The following is a 16,655-nucleotide window of genomic DNA, read 5'->3' on the forward strand; positions in this document are numbered from 1 at the left end:
TCTCTTATACATTATTTATTTATATACTCTATTAACAATAGACCTACCAACACAATGTCGAAAAATTATTTGTTTTCGAATGACTATATAAATAAACCAAACCACTAGCATCGGCACACTACCATGAAAGAGTAGTTCCAGTTTCATTTTTGTTTTTTTCAATTGAGCAATTTTACGTTCTGGTTGCAGTTACGGTTAATTTCTGGTTAATTTCGGTTAGTTTCGGTTCGGTTCTGGTTCGACTCTCTGATTTTAATAGAGCAGGTAGATCGCATTCACTTTTTTAAATAGAATGGTCGGTCGCCATCTCTTTTTAGTCTTTGCATTATACAAATCGAGTAGACATATTATCTGCATAAATTCCAGTGCTCGATTGTAGTTTTACAATATAATGAACACAGGCAGTACTTCGAATAATTTATTTTTGTATTATAATACAAAATGAGTCTACTTTGAATATATATAAATATTTTTAGAATTATATGATTTACTGGGAAATAATTTGTTACAGAATATATCACTAGAAGCAAATCGGTGCAAGAGATATAATGGCATAATCTTGTTAGCGACACAGGGATTGTGTGATTTTGATAAATAAATGTATGGCTTCTATTACATTCCTTTATTTTATACTACACTATAGATGAAGTGAAGAAGGAAATTGATGCGATCAGTACAATCGCTTCAGATAATTCCCCAGAGTACCGGGATTGTTGCAGTCCGGCATGTCGCGGCCGTTGGATGAGATACAGGCCTCACCGCACGCTCGGCCTTGAAAGTAACGGCCGAACATTTGCTTGCACTGCACGCAATTCCTGCAACACGAAGACGGCATGTTTAATCATACATAATGTTTATAAGTAGTTATAAATAGTAGACAAGATATTCATATAAATATATATTGTAACGGTGGATGCGCCGGGCTTTTGTTTGAATTCTGCTCCCTGTCGGATGCATTTCGCACTATTAATTAGAAACAATCGAGCGAACAGTTGATGATTGTCTGTTGAACGAGAATAATGTGCGCGAAGCTGATAACAAATGAAAGGAACAACAGGTAATCAAATTTAATTGTTATTGGGAGTAAATTGTTATTAGTAACATTATGAGAATTCGGGGAGCGTTCAAGATTTGTTTTTCTTTTTGCTGGCGGCCGATCCGCTTTTCTTGTTTTCTTCGGCGATCTTCATGCGCTGCATTCGCCTGGATATGGACCGAAACTCGCGACCAAGGAACTCTTCGCCGGCTCCGCCGTTTTGATGATGACCCGATTTGGAGGATGCTGCCGGGAACAGCGTCTCCTTGCGGCCCAATATTGGTCTGGGTGTGGTAGTCTTGCTGCCGAGAATGGGCCTCGGACTGTTATTCTCCTCATCGTCGTCGCGTCTCACCGATTTCCTCGAATACCTCGAGCACTGGGGCTCCTTGACCCGGGGTTGCGCCATTAGAATGCTGTTGAGGATGTTCTCCAATGGTACGAAGGCAGGCGCGTCCGGTCGAAGTTTGTTGTTTGCCATCGCTTTGGCATGATTCGCGTCCTGCGATTTGCACTTACTTTCGCAACCCTTCGCCTTTGACATTTCTATTGGTCTGACGTTTGTGTTCTATTTGTTTTACTGTATATATAAATATCTTTTGTTAACTTACGTAAGGCACACTGGGATCGTGGCTTCGACTGCGTAGGCGCTCAGCCACATGATCAGCAGCATAGAACGAAGAATCGTTTGCTGAAAATAATTTCAATTAATACCGTACGAATTGTTATTTTATTATAATCACCATAATTGTTTTATAGGATTGGTTGGTTCGTCGCGAGTGTTGTTTGCGTTTGAATCCGAGCGGTCGCAACGACGGAGCGAATTTATAGGGCTCGGCAAACTCCAGGGGCTTCATTATTTCTATAGGCAATTTATCAGAAATCGGCCGTAATAAATGCAGAACAAAACGAATAAAGCATTATTAACACGTGGCAAGAATTGTGACGGCCACGCCGAAGTTATCCGAAAAAACAGCTGTAAATATAAGGTGAAAAGCTTTTTTTCAACTATAAATAACTTCAATGAAATTATTTTTGTACTTATAGGAAAACAAACTTTTATCATTAACGCCTCAAAGAAGCAATAAAATCCAAATACATACATATTCATTCCTCATTACTGGTATTTCATTATATTTTATTTTCAAAATCAATATTTCTTGAACAAATATTCGACTTAGATTCTTATGAATACAGATTATATATTTCGATATATCATAAATTTGTAAACAAAAGCAAACAACAATTAATTGATTGTATAATAATAAACAATAGGCCAACTGCAGACTTTATTATAACTATTAAATTAACTTAGTTCACGCTTGCCGTCTATCTTATAAAAGTATGGATATAAGTATATAATAAAGTAGTTGCTGTTACTTTTGAAGCGCTTACTATCCGGAAATAGGCTAGTCATATTCAACCGGTGTGTCGTTTATAACAATTTATTCAATTATTTTCTAATAAAATACAAAGCATAATAAGTGCTTAAGTGTGCTGCGGAAATTGAACTATAGCTTTAAGTGTACGGCGGTAATTTAACTATAAATTTAAATGTGCGGCGATAATTTAACTAAAGGTTTAAGTGTGTGGTGATAATTGAACTATAGATTGAAGTCTGAAATTAGCTTTAGAAGTAAGGTGCACGAGATGTTGTACAAAGGTGTATTTGAACAAAGCCTGCTATATGCATTACCTATTTGTCAGGTTAGATATGAAGTCAAAGAAACGAAGATCTCAGTACACAACGAATTTTCGTCTTGAGGATCTTGGTTATTTCAGAAATTTTAACTGTCAACTTGAGAATGAAAGCAATTTGTACACGCTATAAAACTATCAATCCATCCAGCAGACAATCAAATTCTGAATTCTAAGGAGGAATACGAGAATGAACAAGAAATAAAACGGGGTCGCTGAACTATTTTTCGCTTCTATTTTGAAAGCAGTGAGAAAGAAGAGAGTAGAAAGAAAATATAAGATTATAATATTATTTCACAATTCTACCAATCAATAAGGCAATGGGATATCTGCTGAACTATTATGTCGTGAACAAGGATTGGTCGATATTGTCTAATAGCAGATTGACATCTGCTGCATTCAATGGCTCTAATAATATATGATAGCACCCACAGAGCTACAGCTTCAAATTTATTTAATGGCTAAATTCAGTGATGAAACAACTGTTGCTGCATTAAAAGTATTATCACAATTTGGAAAACGTTCTGAATTAATAATGAAAAATAAAACGATAGTTGGTTTGATAAAATTAAGGTGGATAATATTAGAGAAAGACAAGAAAAGTGCATTACAAAATGGACAAAGAACACATTGCCATGTCAACTGTTTACTGGCCACGAACAATTTGGGGAATATAAAAAAAGTTTAGACAATCAAGTAGATCTGTTTGTGGCTGCGAATAAAACACTTTTGTACGAGATATAAATAAAAAATGCAATTGAAGGTGAACTGTGGTGGTAAACTTGTGGTAGATAAATAAAATGTTTTTATCAAGTGGATCACATCGGAGCGCAAGTTACTCGCAATCCTAGCTACCACTTTATTGTTAATTTAAAGACTTTAATAATACTATTGTAAATTATGACAATGTTTATTTCTTTAATTATTTGAATTTTCTTTTATACTATTGCACCAATTTTAGTATACAGTGTTTTCATATTTTTTCTACCGTTGTATTAGAGCAAAGTTGCGCAGGGAGGGTCGTGAAAGGTCGTGAAAGGGCTTCAAGTGAAAAGATTGAACGTGGTGGAAAATAATTGTCTTCAGCAAGATAAGCCAAAAGAATAAGTGTCTAACTGAAAGTAATTTAGCTACTTGCTATTATCGATTGTTACTTTTGTGGTAGGTTATGTGCATATATTGATTTTCGAAATTTTCGGAAATAAAATTCCGGTTAAATAAATTTATTAAATGATATTATATTATAGGTCGATATAGACTAACAACTTATTTATTTGGCTTCAAAAGCATAGCAAAATAATAATTAGAAAATAAAGTATGTAAGAAAAATATAATAAAGATATACGGAATGAAAAGAAAGTAAAAAAAGAATAACATGAAAAATAAATGAATTAATACTGGTAATAATGATAAAATTAAAAAAAAATAAATATAAATATTACATCCTTTGTAATGGTGTAGTGCTGGCGGCTCCTGTATTACACGTCGTGCTCAAGTTTCTCGAGGCATTTGGTTTCCCGACCAAACACCACAATACAGATTTCGAAGACATCTTCTTCGCTATGTGGCCATGGTAGGCGTTGTAGAGTCATTCGCCTCTCTACGCTGTTTCTCCAGGTGGTGTGCAAAGGGCAGCGGAGCAATGCTGGATTGTGTCCTCCGTGAGAACCTCGGTACGTCGGAGTGCCTCCAAAGCTGCTCTGCTATCAGACAAGATCGAATAGCTCTTGTCCTCCAATCGAATCTACTGGGTGAATATCGTCGATTCGATCTCAGTCTTTTTGATGATGTGACCCGAAATCGCAATGGACTCCTCCTCGCTTAGTGTTCTTGACCATCCACGCTGTGCGGATGTCTACCGGGAGAAGTGCGGCTAATACCAGCCGCGCTTCCGTGGGCACAGTTCTGTAGCCTTCAAGGGCCATATCCTTTGTGCGCCAAGTAGCCTCTGCCTTTCCCTCGCCCGGCACCGATCCTGTCAGATGGCTGCGTCATACAGAAGGCTCGGCTCCATTATTCCCGTGTATAGCATCGCCGACTGACTCCGGTACAGTCGCATCTCCATCCTTTCGTTCCAAGCGCACCGAATCTTCAGCGGACTTGGCAGACTTTGTGCAGCTGCTCAATGCTTTCAGCGTATCGTTTGTGCCAGTTTGTACCATCGTGTAATTGTTTGCAGAAACTAATAGAATTGTGTCGTCCGCGTAGGCAACGATGCGGCATCCGGGTGGAAGAGGAGCATCGAATATGGTGTTGTAGAGAACTTTCCAATTAAATCCCTGGTTCCTCGAAAATAACTATCTCGTTAGAATAATTAGATTGTTTGGGTATTTCATTCAGATCAGTTGATCAATCACTAGCGGCCACCCGGAGTTATCGAATAGGGCAATTAACAGCAGACTATTTTTCGCTTATATTTTGAAAGCAGACACCAGGAAGAGAGTAGAAAGAAAATATTTTATTATAATATTTTTACACAATCTACCAAGCTGAGTACTTCCTATTAATATGGCAATGCGTTATCTGCTGAACCATTATGTAGTGAACAAAGATTGGTCGATATTGTTTAACAGCAGAGATCAGTATTGAATGGCTCTAATAATATATGATAGCACCTACAGAGCTGCAGCTTTAAACTTGTGTAATGACAAATACAGTGTTGAAAACGTTTTGAAAAAATGAAATGATAGTTGTATATATTCATCAAGTGCATCACAAACTTAATTAACTAAAATGAGCTACTGTGTAAAATATTGTAAAATTTGAAGACTTTAATAATACTATAATATAAAATTATAACAATGTTTATTTCTTTAATTATTTGAATTTTCTTTCATACTTTTGTACCAGAGCAAACTTGCGCAGTTAGTATCTGCGCAGGGTGGGATGTCAAAAGAGCTTAAGTTTTTCAAAAACAGTTCACACAATTACCCAGTCCATCAATACAAGATGTTGTCAGTGAAATCATCTGCTGCGAGTTTCGCAACAATTGTCATTCCCAATGAAGATCATGTTACTGAGGAAGTACAATTACTAAATGAACTTTTGCAAGAACAGAAGCTCTGTGTAACGCCGAAGGAGAAAAAGCAGATTGCCAAGAGGATCGCAGAAACGAAGAAAGAGATAGCCGAAATGGAAGTCGAAATGGAGAATTATAAGAATAGTTTTGCTGAAGAGAATAAAGAACAACCGTCCAAAATAGTTGCTGTTGATAAGGTAAGTTTTCTGGCAAGTATTGGATTAACGACGTGCGAGAAGAGCAAAGAATTAATTGAAAATAAGTCAAAAAGAAAGACGAGGTCTTCAATTAAAAAACCAAAGAGATATTTAGAAGAAAACTATCAGGTACCGTTATCTAGCCATAAAAGAAAACGATGATGGATTTAGTAAAAGGACTTTGTCGATTGATGTCAAGGATGCATCACCAGAGCCTCGGTGATGGTATTAAACCAATAATTCAAAAAATAGTTGATGGAAGACTGACTCCAATGTTAACTGGATGTTGAACGTGGTGGAAAATAATTGTCTTCTGCAAGAAGACTGAAAGTAATTTAGAAGTTAATTGCTATTATCGATTGTTACTTTTGTGGTAAGTTATGTGTATATTTTGATTTTCGAAATTTTCAGATATAAAATTCTGGTTAAATATATTTGTTAAATTATATAATAAAAGTAAATTACAATTATAGATGTGTTTTATTTATATAATACTATTAATAATAGTTTTTTTTTTGTAAAAAGAAGAGTTCATAATTTCTAGAATATCATTTAAAGCAAGTATATTCTATTATCATTTATTGATAATAACAACTATGACTCTTTTATTTTGATTTTGGGTAATATTAGGGAATGGCAAGAAAAGTGCATTATTTTAATTTTCTTTTATACTATTGCACCAATTTTAGTATACAGTGTTTTCATATTTTCTTCTACCTTCTATTAGAGCAAACTTGCGCAGTTAGTATCTGCGCAGGGTAGGTCGTGAGAGGGCTTAAGTTTTTTCAAATACAGTTTACACAATTTTACAAACAATTAATCTTACCCAATCTATTAATACAAGATGTTGTCAGTGACATCATCTGCTGCGAGTTCCGCGACAATTGTCATGCCCAATGAAGATAATGTTACTGAGAAAGTACAATTATTAATTTTGCAAGAGCAAAAACTCTGTAAAACGCCGAAGGAGAAAAAGCAGAATGCCAAAAGGAACGCAGAAACGAAGAAAGAAATAGTGAAATTGAGAAATATAAGAATAGTTTTGCTGAAGAGAGTAAAGAACAACCGTCCAAATTAGTTGCTGTCGACAAGATAAGTTTCCTGGCGAGTATTGGATTAACGACGTGCGAGAAGAGCAAAGAATGAATTGAGAATAAGTCAAAAAGGAAGACGAGGTCTTCATTTAAAAAACCAAAGAGGTATTTAGAAGAAAACTATCAGGAACCGTCAACTAGCAAGGAAAGAAATATCAATCAGATGGTTTACAAAACTAGCGGAGTTGTGAAAAATAAAAAGCCGAAAATAACACGGACAACTAAACGAAAAATTCAGTTAGGCAAAGAAAACAACGATGAATTAAGTAAAAAGACTTCGGTCGTCGATTGATGTCAAGGATGTACCTAGCTGCTCTGGTTATGATATTAAACCAATAATTCAAAAAATAGTCGATGGAAGGCTGACTCCAATGATATCAGAAATGGCTTCAAGTTAAACGATTGAAGTTAGACGTGGTGGAATTTTTTTGTCTTCAGCAAGAATAGCCAAAAAATTAAGTGTGTAACTGAAAGTAATCTAAGAGTTAATTGATATTATTGATTGTTACTTTTGTGGTAGGTTATGTGCATATATAGATTTTCGAATATAACATTCTGGTTAAATATATTTATTAAATGATATTATATAGTTATTTGTTAATGAATTTTAATATAATTGAAATTATAGATGTGTTTTATTTATTTTATTATTAATAGTTTTTTTTTGTAAAAAGAAGAGTTCAAAATTTCAAGAATATTTAAAACAAGTATCTTCATTGTGAAAAAAAGTGGACTAGTTTATAAATCTATAAATTGGTCTAGTTTAAGTATATAATCCATCTAGCAGACAATCAAATTTTGATTTCTAAAGAGGAATACGTGATTGCTCAGTACTTGGCAATAAGGCAATGCGATATCTGCTATTATGTAGTAAATAAGGATTGGTCGATATAGTCTAACAACTTATTTATTAGGGTGCATAGCACATTTTTAAATAATATAATATGTAAACATAAAATAATTGGAATATAAAATATGTAAGAAAAATATAAAAATAACAAAATATAATAAAATATTATACAATAAAGAAAGTAAAAAAAAAATAACATAAAAAATAAAATAACACAGAATATTACATCCTTTGTGATGGTTTAGTGCAAGTGGCTCCTTGGCGCCTGTATTGCACGTCGTGCTCTAGTTTCTTGAGGCATTTGGCTTTCCGACTAAATGCACTCCACAATTCGGCGATTTCGATGACATCTTCTTCGCTACGTACCCATGGTAGAAAGCCACGTAGACCTTGTAAAATCATTCTGCTTTAAACGCTGCTTCTCCAGGTGGTTTGCAAATTACCACAGGCACAATCGCCACAGGCACAATCCGATGACTCTGTTTGGTTGAACCGCTTTCGGTAGTGTCCAAATTTGTCAAGCCCAGTGATCAGTTGTACCGCCTGGTGAGGTAGCTCAACCTTCTTCCTCTGCCATTCCGCGATGGACGGGATAAATTCTCTGGTCCAGACACCTGTCTCAGAACTGCTCCACCTTCTCTGTCAAGCTTCGGCCAAGTCTTGAGAGATTAGCGACATGAGGGTTCCCATGTAGTACTTAGTAGTTAATGGGAGGAAGACTAGTCGCTTGTATGTTGGATTAATCAGGGCCAGATGCAGATTTAGCCAGTTGGTCTGCCCTTTGAAATGCTAGCTGGACTCGTCTCGCTGCTAACTGTTTAACTAGCTCCTAGGTCTCGTGCTCGAGCTCCGTGAGAACCTCGGTATGTCGGAGTACAGAAGGCTCGGGTCCATCATCCCCATGTATAGCATCTCCGACTGCCTGTGTCCGAATCTCCATCCTTTCATTCCAAGCGCACTGAATCTTCGCGGACTTTGTCCAGTTGCTCAATGCTTTTCATCGTTTGCACCAATTTGTAGCATCGTGTCGTTTGCAGAAACCAATAGAATCGTGTCGTCCGCGTAGGCAACGATGTGTCATCCGGGTGGAAGAGGAGTATCGAATATGGTTTTGTACAGATCTTTCCAAAAGCCAGGGCCCGAGCTAGATCCCTGCGGGCAGCTCTTGCTAACCTGGCGCTACAGTGAAATCCATGGTTCCTCGAAGATAGCTACTCTCTGTGAAAAGTTTCCTGTCGTTAGATTAATTAGATTGTTCGGGCATTTCATTCTGATCAGTTAGTCAATCACTAGCGGCCATCAGACGTTATCGAATAGTACTATTAACAGCAGACTATTTTTCGCTTATATTTTGACAGCAGAGAACAGGAAGAGAGTAGAAAGAAAATATAAAATTATAATATTATTGCACAATCTACCAAGCTGAGTACTTCCTATTAATATGGCAATGCGATATCTGCTGATCCATTATGTAGTGAACAAAGATTGGTCGATATTTTTTAACAGCAGAGGTCAGTATTGAATGGCTCTAATAATATGATAGCACCTACAGAGCTACAGCTTAACCTTGTGTAATGTGATGAAACGAAGTCAACTGATGCTGTATTAAAGGAAAATTGCCACAAAAATGTACTATCACAATTTGTAAAACGTTTTGAATTAATAATGAAAAATGAAACGATAGTTGTATGTATTCATCAAATGCATCACAATGCGGAATACAAACTCAAATAAATAAAATGAGCTACTGAGTAAAATATTGTAAAATTTGAAGACTTTAATAATACTATAATATAAAATTATAACAATGTTTATTTCTTTAATTATTTGAATTTTCTTCTATACTTTTGCACTAGAGCAAACTTGCGCATTTAGTATCTGCGCAGGGTGGGATGTCAAAAGGGCTTAAGTTTTTTCAAAAACAGTTCACACTATTACCCAGTCCATCAATACAAGATGTTGTCAGTGAAATCATCTGCTGCGAGTTCCGCGACAATTGTCATTCCCAATGAAGATCATGTTACTGATGAAGTACAATTACTAAATGAACTTTTGCAAGAACAGAAGCTCTGTGTAACGCCGAAGGAGAAAAAACAGATTGCCAAGAGGATCGCAGAAACGAAGAAAGAGATAGCCGAAATGGAAGTCGAAATGGAGAATTATAAGAATAGTTTTGTTGAAGAGAATAAAGAACAACCGTCCAAAATAGTTACGGTTGTAAGTTTTCTGTCAAGTATTGGATTAACGACGTGCGAGAAGAGCAAAGAATTAATTGCAAATAAGTCAAAAAGAAAGACGAGGTCTTCAATTAAAAAACCAAAGAGATATTTAGAAGAAAACTATCAGGTACCGTTATCTAGCCATAAAAAAAAACGATGGATTCAGTAAAAGGACTTCGTCGATTGATGTCAAGGATGCACCTAGAGGCTATGGTGATGGTATTAAACCAATAATTCAAAAAATAGTCGATGGAAGACTGACTCCAATGATATCTGGTAAATGGCTTCAAGTGACGCGATAGATGTTGGACGTGGTGGAAAATAATTGTCTTCAGCAAATTTTGAATTCTAAAAAGGAATACGTGATTGCACAAGAGATAAAACGTGGTCGCTGAACTATTTTGCGCTTATATTTTGAAAGCAGAGAACAGGAAGAGAGTAGAAAGAAAATATAAAATTATAATATTATTGCACAATCTACCAAGCTGAGTACTTACCATTAATATGTCAATGTGATAGCTGCTGAACTATTATGTCGTGAACAAGAATTGGTCGATTTAACTTATTTATTGGGCAGCAAAAGCATAGCACATTCTTAAATAATATAATATGTAAACTAACGTTAGCCCTTTGACCAGTCTATTAATATATATATTTTTTTTAATTTTATGTTAGAATTTAAGTATGTATAGAATGTACTTTTTTTTCTTATGTATTCATGTTTGGCTAATAAATTATTATTATTATAAAAATAACAAAACAAAATATAATAAAGAAAGTAAAAAATGAAATAATTATTACTGTTAATAATGATAAAATAAAATTTATATAAATAAAATAACACAGAATATTACATCCTTTGTGATGGTGTAGTGTTGGCGGCTCCTTGACGCCTGTATTACACGTCGTGCTCAAGTTTCTCGAGGCATTTGGCTTCCCGACCAAACGCACACCACAATTCGGCGATTTCGATGACATCTTCTTCGTTACGTGGCCATGATAGAAGGCCACGTAGGCCTTGTAGAGTCATTCGCCTCTCTACGCTGCTTCTCCAGGTGGTTTTCAAATGGCAGCGGAACAAGCAATGTTGAATTGTGTCCTCTTCTTCGCCTCAGGCACAATCCGATAACTCTGTTTGGTTGAACCGCTTTTGGTAGTGTCCAAATTTGTCATGCCCAGTGATCAGTTGTACCGCCTGGTGAGGTAGCTCGTCCTTCTTCCTCTGCCATTCCGTGATAGACGGTATAAATTCTCTGGTCTAGATACCAGTCTCAGAGGTGCTTCACCTTCTCAGACAAGCTTCGGCCGAGTCTTGAGAAATTAGCGACTTGAGGGTTGCCATGGAGTACTTAGTAGTGGCATGTTGGATTAATCAGCGCCAGATGCAGATTTAGCCAGTTGTTCTGCCCTATCGTTACATTAATTCTCGACGTGCGCCTTAATCCAGTGAAATGGTAGCTGGATCCTTCTCCCTGCTAACTGTTTAACTAGCTCCCAGGTCTCATGCTCGAGCTCCGTGAGAACCTCGGTACGTCGGAGTGCCTCCAAGGCTGCTCTGCTATTAGACAAGATCGAATAGCTCTTGTCCTCCCTCGATAGATTTGTCCAGCAGATATCCCAGAGCTTCTTTAATGGCGAGCAGTTCTGCCTTGAAGACTGTACAGAAGTCGGCTAGTTGATGGTGAACCTCTCAACCTTTCTGATGATGTGACCCGAAATCGCAATGGATTCCTACTTGCTTAGTGTCCTGGACAGTCTTGTACTTAGGAGCTTGGCGGCTGCCGCGGATTGTTTTCGTTTCGTTTTCCGCGAAGTCCAACTTGATGTCAATTGTAACGCCTAGGTACTTGATGTGGTTGGAGCAATGAATGGTTTCTCCAGCTAATTTGAAAAGTGACTTCCGCTGATTTGTTTTCTTCCCGAAGAAAAGGGCCTCGGTCTTCCTGGCGTTGAACGCCAACTTAGCAGACTGTGTCCAGCGCATCGTTGAACGTGGTGGAAAATAATTGTCTTCAGCAAGAAGAGCTAAAGCACTAAGTGTGTAACTGAAAGTAATTTAAGAGTTAATTGCTAATATCGATTGTTACTTTTGTGGAAGGTTATGTATATATTGATTTTCGAGATTTTCGAATATAACATTCTGGTTAAATATATTTATTAAATTATATTATATAGTTATTTGTTAATGAATTTTAATAAAAGAAAATTGAAATTATAGATGTGTTTTATTTATTTTATTATTAATAGTATTGTTTTTTGTAAAAAGAAGAGTTCAACGTTTCAAGAATATTTAAATCTTGTATTGTCATTTATTGATAATAACAACTGGGATTTTTTATTCTGATTTACTGACGGTGAAGGTTCTTAACCTATTTCCAAATGAAAAAAAGGATGCTACTTTATAAATCTATAAATTGGTCTAGTTTAAGTATATAGTGTAAAGAATGATGTAAGTGATTGTGGTTATTTCAGGACTTTTAACTGTCAACTTGAGAATGAAAGCAATTTGTACACGATATAAAACTAGCAATAGATGGATTCAGGCAATCAAATTTTGAATTCAAAAGAGAAATACATGATTGCATAAGAAGTAAAACGTGGTTGCTGAACTATTTTTTTGCCTATATTTTGAAAGCAGAGAGATGGAAAAGAGTAGAAAGAAAATTAAAGATTAAAATATTATTGCACAATCTACCAATCTGAATACTATTATGTAGTGAACAAGGATTGATTGATATAGTCTAACAGCAGATGCCGCATTGGAGGCTCTAATAATATATTATAGCACCCATTACGCTACAGCTTCAAACTTGTGGAATGACTAATACAGTGATGAAACGAAATCAACTTTTGCTGCATTAACGGGACATACTTTGCCAAAATGTACTATCACAATTTGTAAAATGTTTTGAATTAATAATGAAAAATGGATAATATTAGGGAATCGCAAGAAAAGAACATTACAATGGACACATTGACATGTCAATTGTTTACTGACCACGAACAATTTGAGGAATATAAAAATCGAACACATCTATTTGTGGCTATGAATAGAACACTTCTATACGAGATTTAAAGAAAATTCCATTAAAAGTAAACTGTGGTGGAAAAATTTGGATTAACAAAATGTATTCATCAAGTGTATGGTTCACGATACGGAGTACAATCTCAAATAAATAAAAATGAGCAATACAATTCTACTGTTTTGCATCGGTGTAAAGATAAATACATAAATAAGATATTGAATATAATATTATTGGAGCTACTAATAGCCGAATGGTTAAGTCGCCCTACCCACGATTCCGTGGGCGCCGGTTCAAATCCTGGTCAAGCTAGGCCCTTTGTGAGCCCTCTCAATGCTTGCAGCAATAGGGCCATCGTTCATCATAGATGAACAGTCAAATGAATGAGGTTTAGCATATGGACCTTCAGCCAAGTCCATGGACAATGACAGTGGAAGAAAATAGTGGAATCGCAGAGCATCAATATACTACTGACGTTAACCTACAAGTCGACAGCCAACCAACAAATTAAAAAATCAAATCATCATAATGGTAACTATCCACCGGGAAATATTACCTACCGCAATCTTAAATTTGCTCAATGTTCACATTGTTGAACAGATTGTAAATAAAAATTATACAACATAAAAAAAATATAATATTATATAGAATTTGCAAAACGCGGTTTTTCTATGTACCTTATATCCGTGTTTCGCGAAGGCTAATTATACATACTTATCATTGATTAATAATATTTAGCAAATAAGTAAAAGTGTATTTTTAATAACCGCTATATTTAATTGATTTATTTATTATGATTTAAAATATTCCATATATCATATAAATTAGAAGAAATTAGATCACAAGTGTATGTTTAGAATATATTATAACTGGTAACTTTGACATAGATTAGTCAATTCTAAATATCTGCTTGTTCATACAATTATTAAGCATACGGCTACTTATTAAGAGTGACTTGGTCGACTCATTGACTGTTACAATAAAGAAAGCACTCACCTTCACCTTATCGTCAATGCCTTGAAAGATTATTACTGATTTTCGATAATTGAACAATCTATTTTTTTTTTCGAAAACTTAAATGAGCAAAATGCAACAGTCAAAATATGAAATGAACGTTTGCATTTTTGATATGCCAGAAGCTGATGACGTAGAAAGGGATGAGCATATTTTTATTGAGGGATGGCAAAATTATTTTGCTGTTTTGTTTGATTCCGTTTAGCAATAAGAAATTTTTAAATTGCACCAATTTTCTGTTAATGTTTTAATAAGTTAGGTGTGTCCTAATTCAAAATTAAGGTTATTATGTAACCGATTTTACATTCTCTTGTAACTAATTAAGTTTAGTAAGAAGATGCTGGGGATAGGTGATCTGGTGTCTAGTACACCTCTTGGATTGTACTTGATATTTTATTATTTTTGTAACTATGCATCAATTGAATTAGTGTTTTAATTGTGTGTTTGAATTAGTGTTTTAGTATAAGGTTTAAAGTGAAAACTCATTATTGTTATATTAAACCTATAATCGTATATTAAACATGGCAAGGTAACATAGCATAATAAAGTAAAATAAAATCACAGACACGTTGAACACAAAATAATAAAGGGCGTTTGTTGAGTATTAGCTTGGAATGCATTGTTGCGGTTCTCATGGCACGAAGTATATCATCATTCAAATTTGGTGAGGAAGGGTGCGATGGAGACAATGTCCTCGCAGTCGGGAACGATTTTTCCCTTGAACTTGACGCAGGCATCGGCACAGAGTTGACCCTCGAAGTAGGGCCCGAACATCTTCTTGCACTGCGCGCAATTCCTAATGCAGATCCCTGCAGGCAGAATGTAACAGGAGAACGAGATCAGAGCAATGCCCAAAAGAATAAATGAAATAGAACGAGCAGAGAAAAAAGAAACGAATGTGAAAGTGTCGCCGTCGTTTCAAATCTGTTTTGGACGGACTGACGGATTTCAGTTGAAATTTCGCAATTTTGTTGTTTGTTTCTTACCGATCGGGTTTGCCTCGACGACGGGGGATTGCGAAACCACCAGAAGCAGCAGCAGCGCGGCTCCGGTCAAGACAATGAATTTTCTCGAAGAAACCATATCTGGACACAGAAAAACAAACGCACGCAGGGGTGGAACAATGAAAGAAATACAGTACAATTGCAATAAGATGACGGGGTTGGTAAGTAGGGTCACATAGAGAGAGTAGAAGGGAGAGTATTATTTTCGTTGAACAAAAGGTGTGTTACAAATTTGATTTGGCTATTATATTACCCACCCCCTCTCAAGAATGGATCACCGATTAGCATAAACTTCGGCTTGGAGCTTTAAGTAACCAATCGATTTTTTTTGTATGGTACCGAATTCTGAACTCGATTTGCGCCAATTGTATTTATATGCGATTGGACAGGGAGTCACCGTCCGCGGAACCAATAGTCGTCCTTGTTCCAAGTCCGAGTCGCGTTAAATAACAGTTTTCACTCTCTCTCCTCATTTATCGTTATTACCATTATTTCAAGTCGATGTGGGGATTTTTTTTTCTTCTCTCGGAATCCATATACATATATATATATTTATTTATTTGGCATATTTAGACTGTGCAAGGCCGGGAGACCCGGATGCGAGGCACTTCTCCACATCTTCATTTCCGCAACACATGGATATTCATTATTCATCGCGCTTGTTTTTTTCTTTACTCCACGTCTCTATTTTTAGTTTTGTCTTGGATGTGTTCGTCTCTCGCGTCGAGCTTTCCGCTCTTCCTTCCTGACTGCTCAGATCTCTGGAAAAGGTTTTTTTAACTGCACTGATTCTCTATATAAGGATTGCGATCGCGAGTATTAATTATCCTTGGAGCGGGCAGCTTCCGGGTTATCCGAACCCCACAACTCCGTGCTCGAGTCGACTCGATGTTAATGGCACGGACGAACCTCCTTCTGTCCGTTGCCCGATGTTGTCGTAGGTTTATGGAAATTCGATGGCAATCAACCGGACAGAGGCTCGGACTCACCTTCCTTGGTTCTTTTTATTTACTTGCTTAAACCGCGGATTACGCAACGACAAACACAAACTAGCTAGCTTATTTGTTTCTCTTTTCACATCGACTTACTTGATTATTTCTAAATCTGCTGTTGTTATTATTGTTGCTGCTGCTCGTGTCTTCGTAGCTTCTGCTGTTGCTCTGTCGAAAGACTTGAAGGATGAACTGAATGATACTGGTTTTCGGGCAGCTTTATATATCGTTGAAACTAAGTGCGAAAACCGCAGGGGATGTTTAATGCACTTCTCTCCCAAATTCTTCACGCTTCCGATCCCATTTCCTACTAATACCATAATCGCATCTCAGCTAATTAATTGCACTTCGGTCTCGTAAAGATAACTACATATGACACTTCACACATCAATGCTATTTGAAATATTTACAGTTTTTTTTTGTCTCTCTCTCTCTCTCTACATATATATTTTTTATAATCCGGAACAGAATAGCAAGTATCGAATCTATTTATGGCAATTTATGGAAAT

At 36.2% G+C, this 16,655-nt stretch overlaps 2 protein-coding genes across 2 annotated transcripts; both read right to left on the reverse strand.

The window, feature by feature from the left end:
* Window positions 1–498: 498 nt before the first annotated feature.
* Window positions 499–1,821, reverse strand: LOC108558598 (eclosion hormone-like). The gene is made up of 3 exons (XM_017915563.1): window positions 1,780–1,821; window positions 1,648–1,727; window positions 499–815 (listed from the first exon to the last, which is right to left on the reverse strand). Exons 1-3 carry the CDS (start codon window positions 1,780–1,782, stop codon window positions 671–673), a joined length of 228 nt encoding a protein of 75 aa, XP_017771052.1. The 5' UTR covers window positions 1,783–1,821; the 3' UTR covers window positions 499–670.
* Window positions 1,822–14,745: 12,924 nt separating this feature from the next.
* Window positions 14,746–16,316, reverse strand: LOC108558599 (eclosion hormone-like). The gene is made up of 3 exons (XM_017915564.1): window positions 16,243–16,316; window positions 15,137–15,235; window positions 14,746–14,959 (listed from the first exon to the last, which is right to left on the reverse strand). Exons 2-3 carry the CDS (start codon window positions 15,231–15,233, stop codon window positions 14,802–14,804), a joined length of 255 nt encoding a protein of 84 aa, XP_017771053.1. The 5' UTR covers window positions 15,234–15,235; window positions 16,243–16,316; the 3' UTR covers window positions 14,746–14,801.
* Window positions 16,317–16,655: the final 339 nt, after the last annotated feature.

The sequence above is a fragment of the Nicrophorus vespilloides genome, unplaced genomic scaffold (genome assembly GCF_001412225.1).
Source record: "Nicrophorus vespilloides isolate i.1.1-1 unplaced genomic scaffold, Nicve_v1.0, whole genome shotgun sequence".
NCBI classification, from domain to species: domain Eukaryota; kingdom Metazoa; phylum Arthropoda; class Insecta; order Coleoptera; family Silphidae; genus Nicrophorus; species Nicrophorus vespilloides.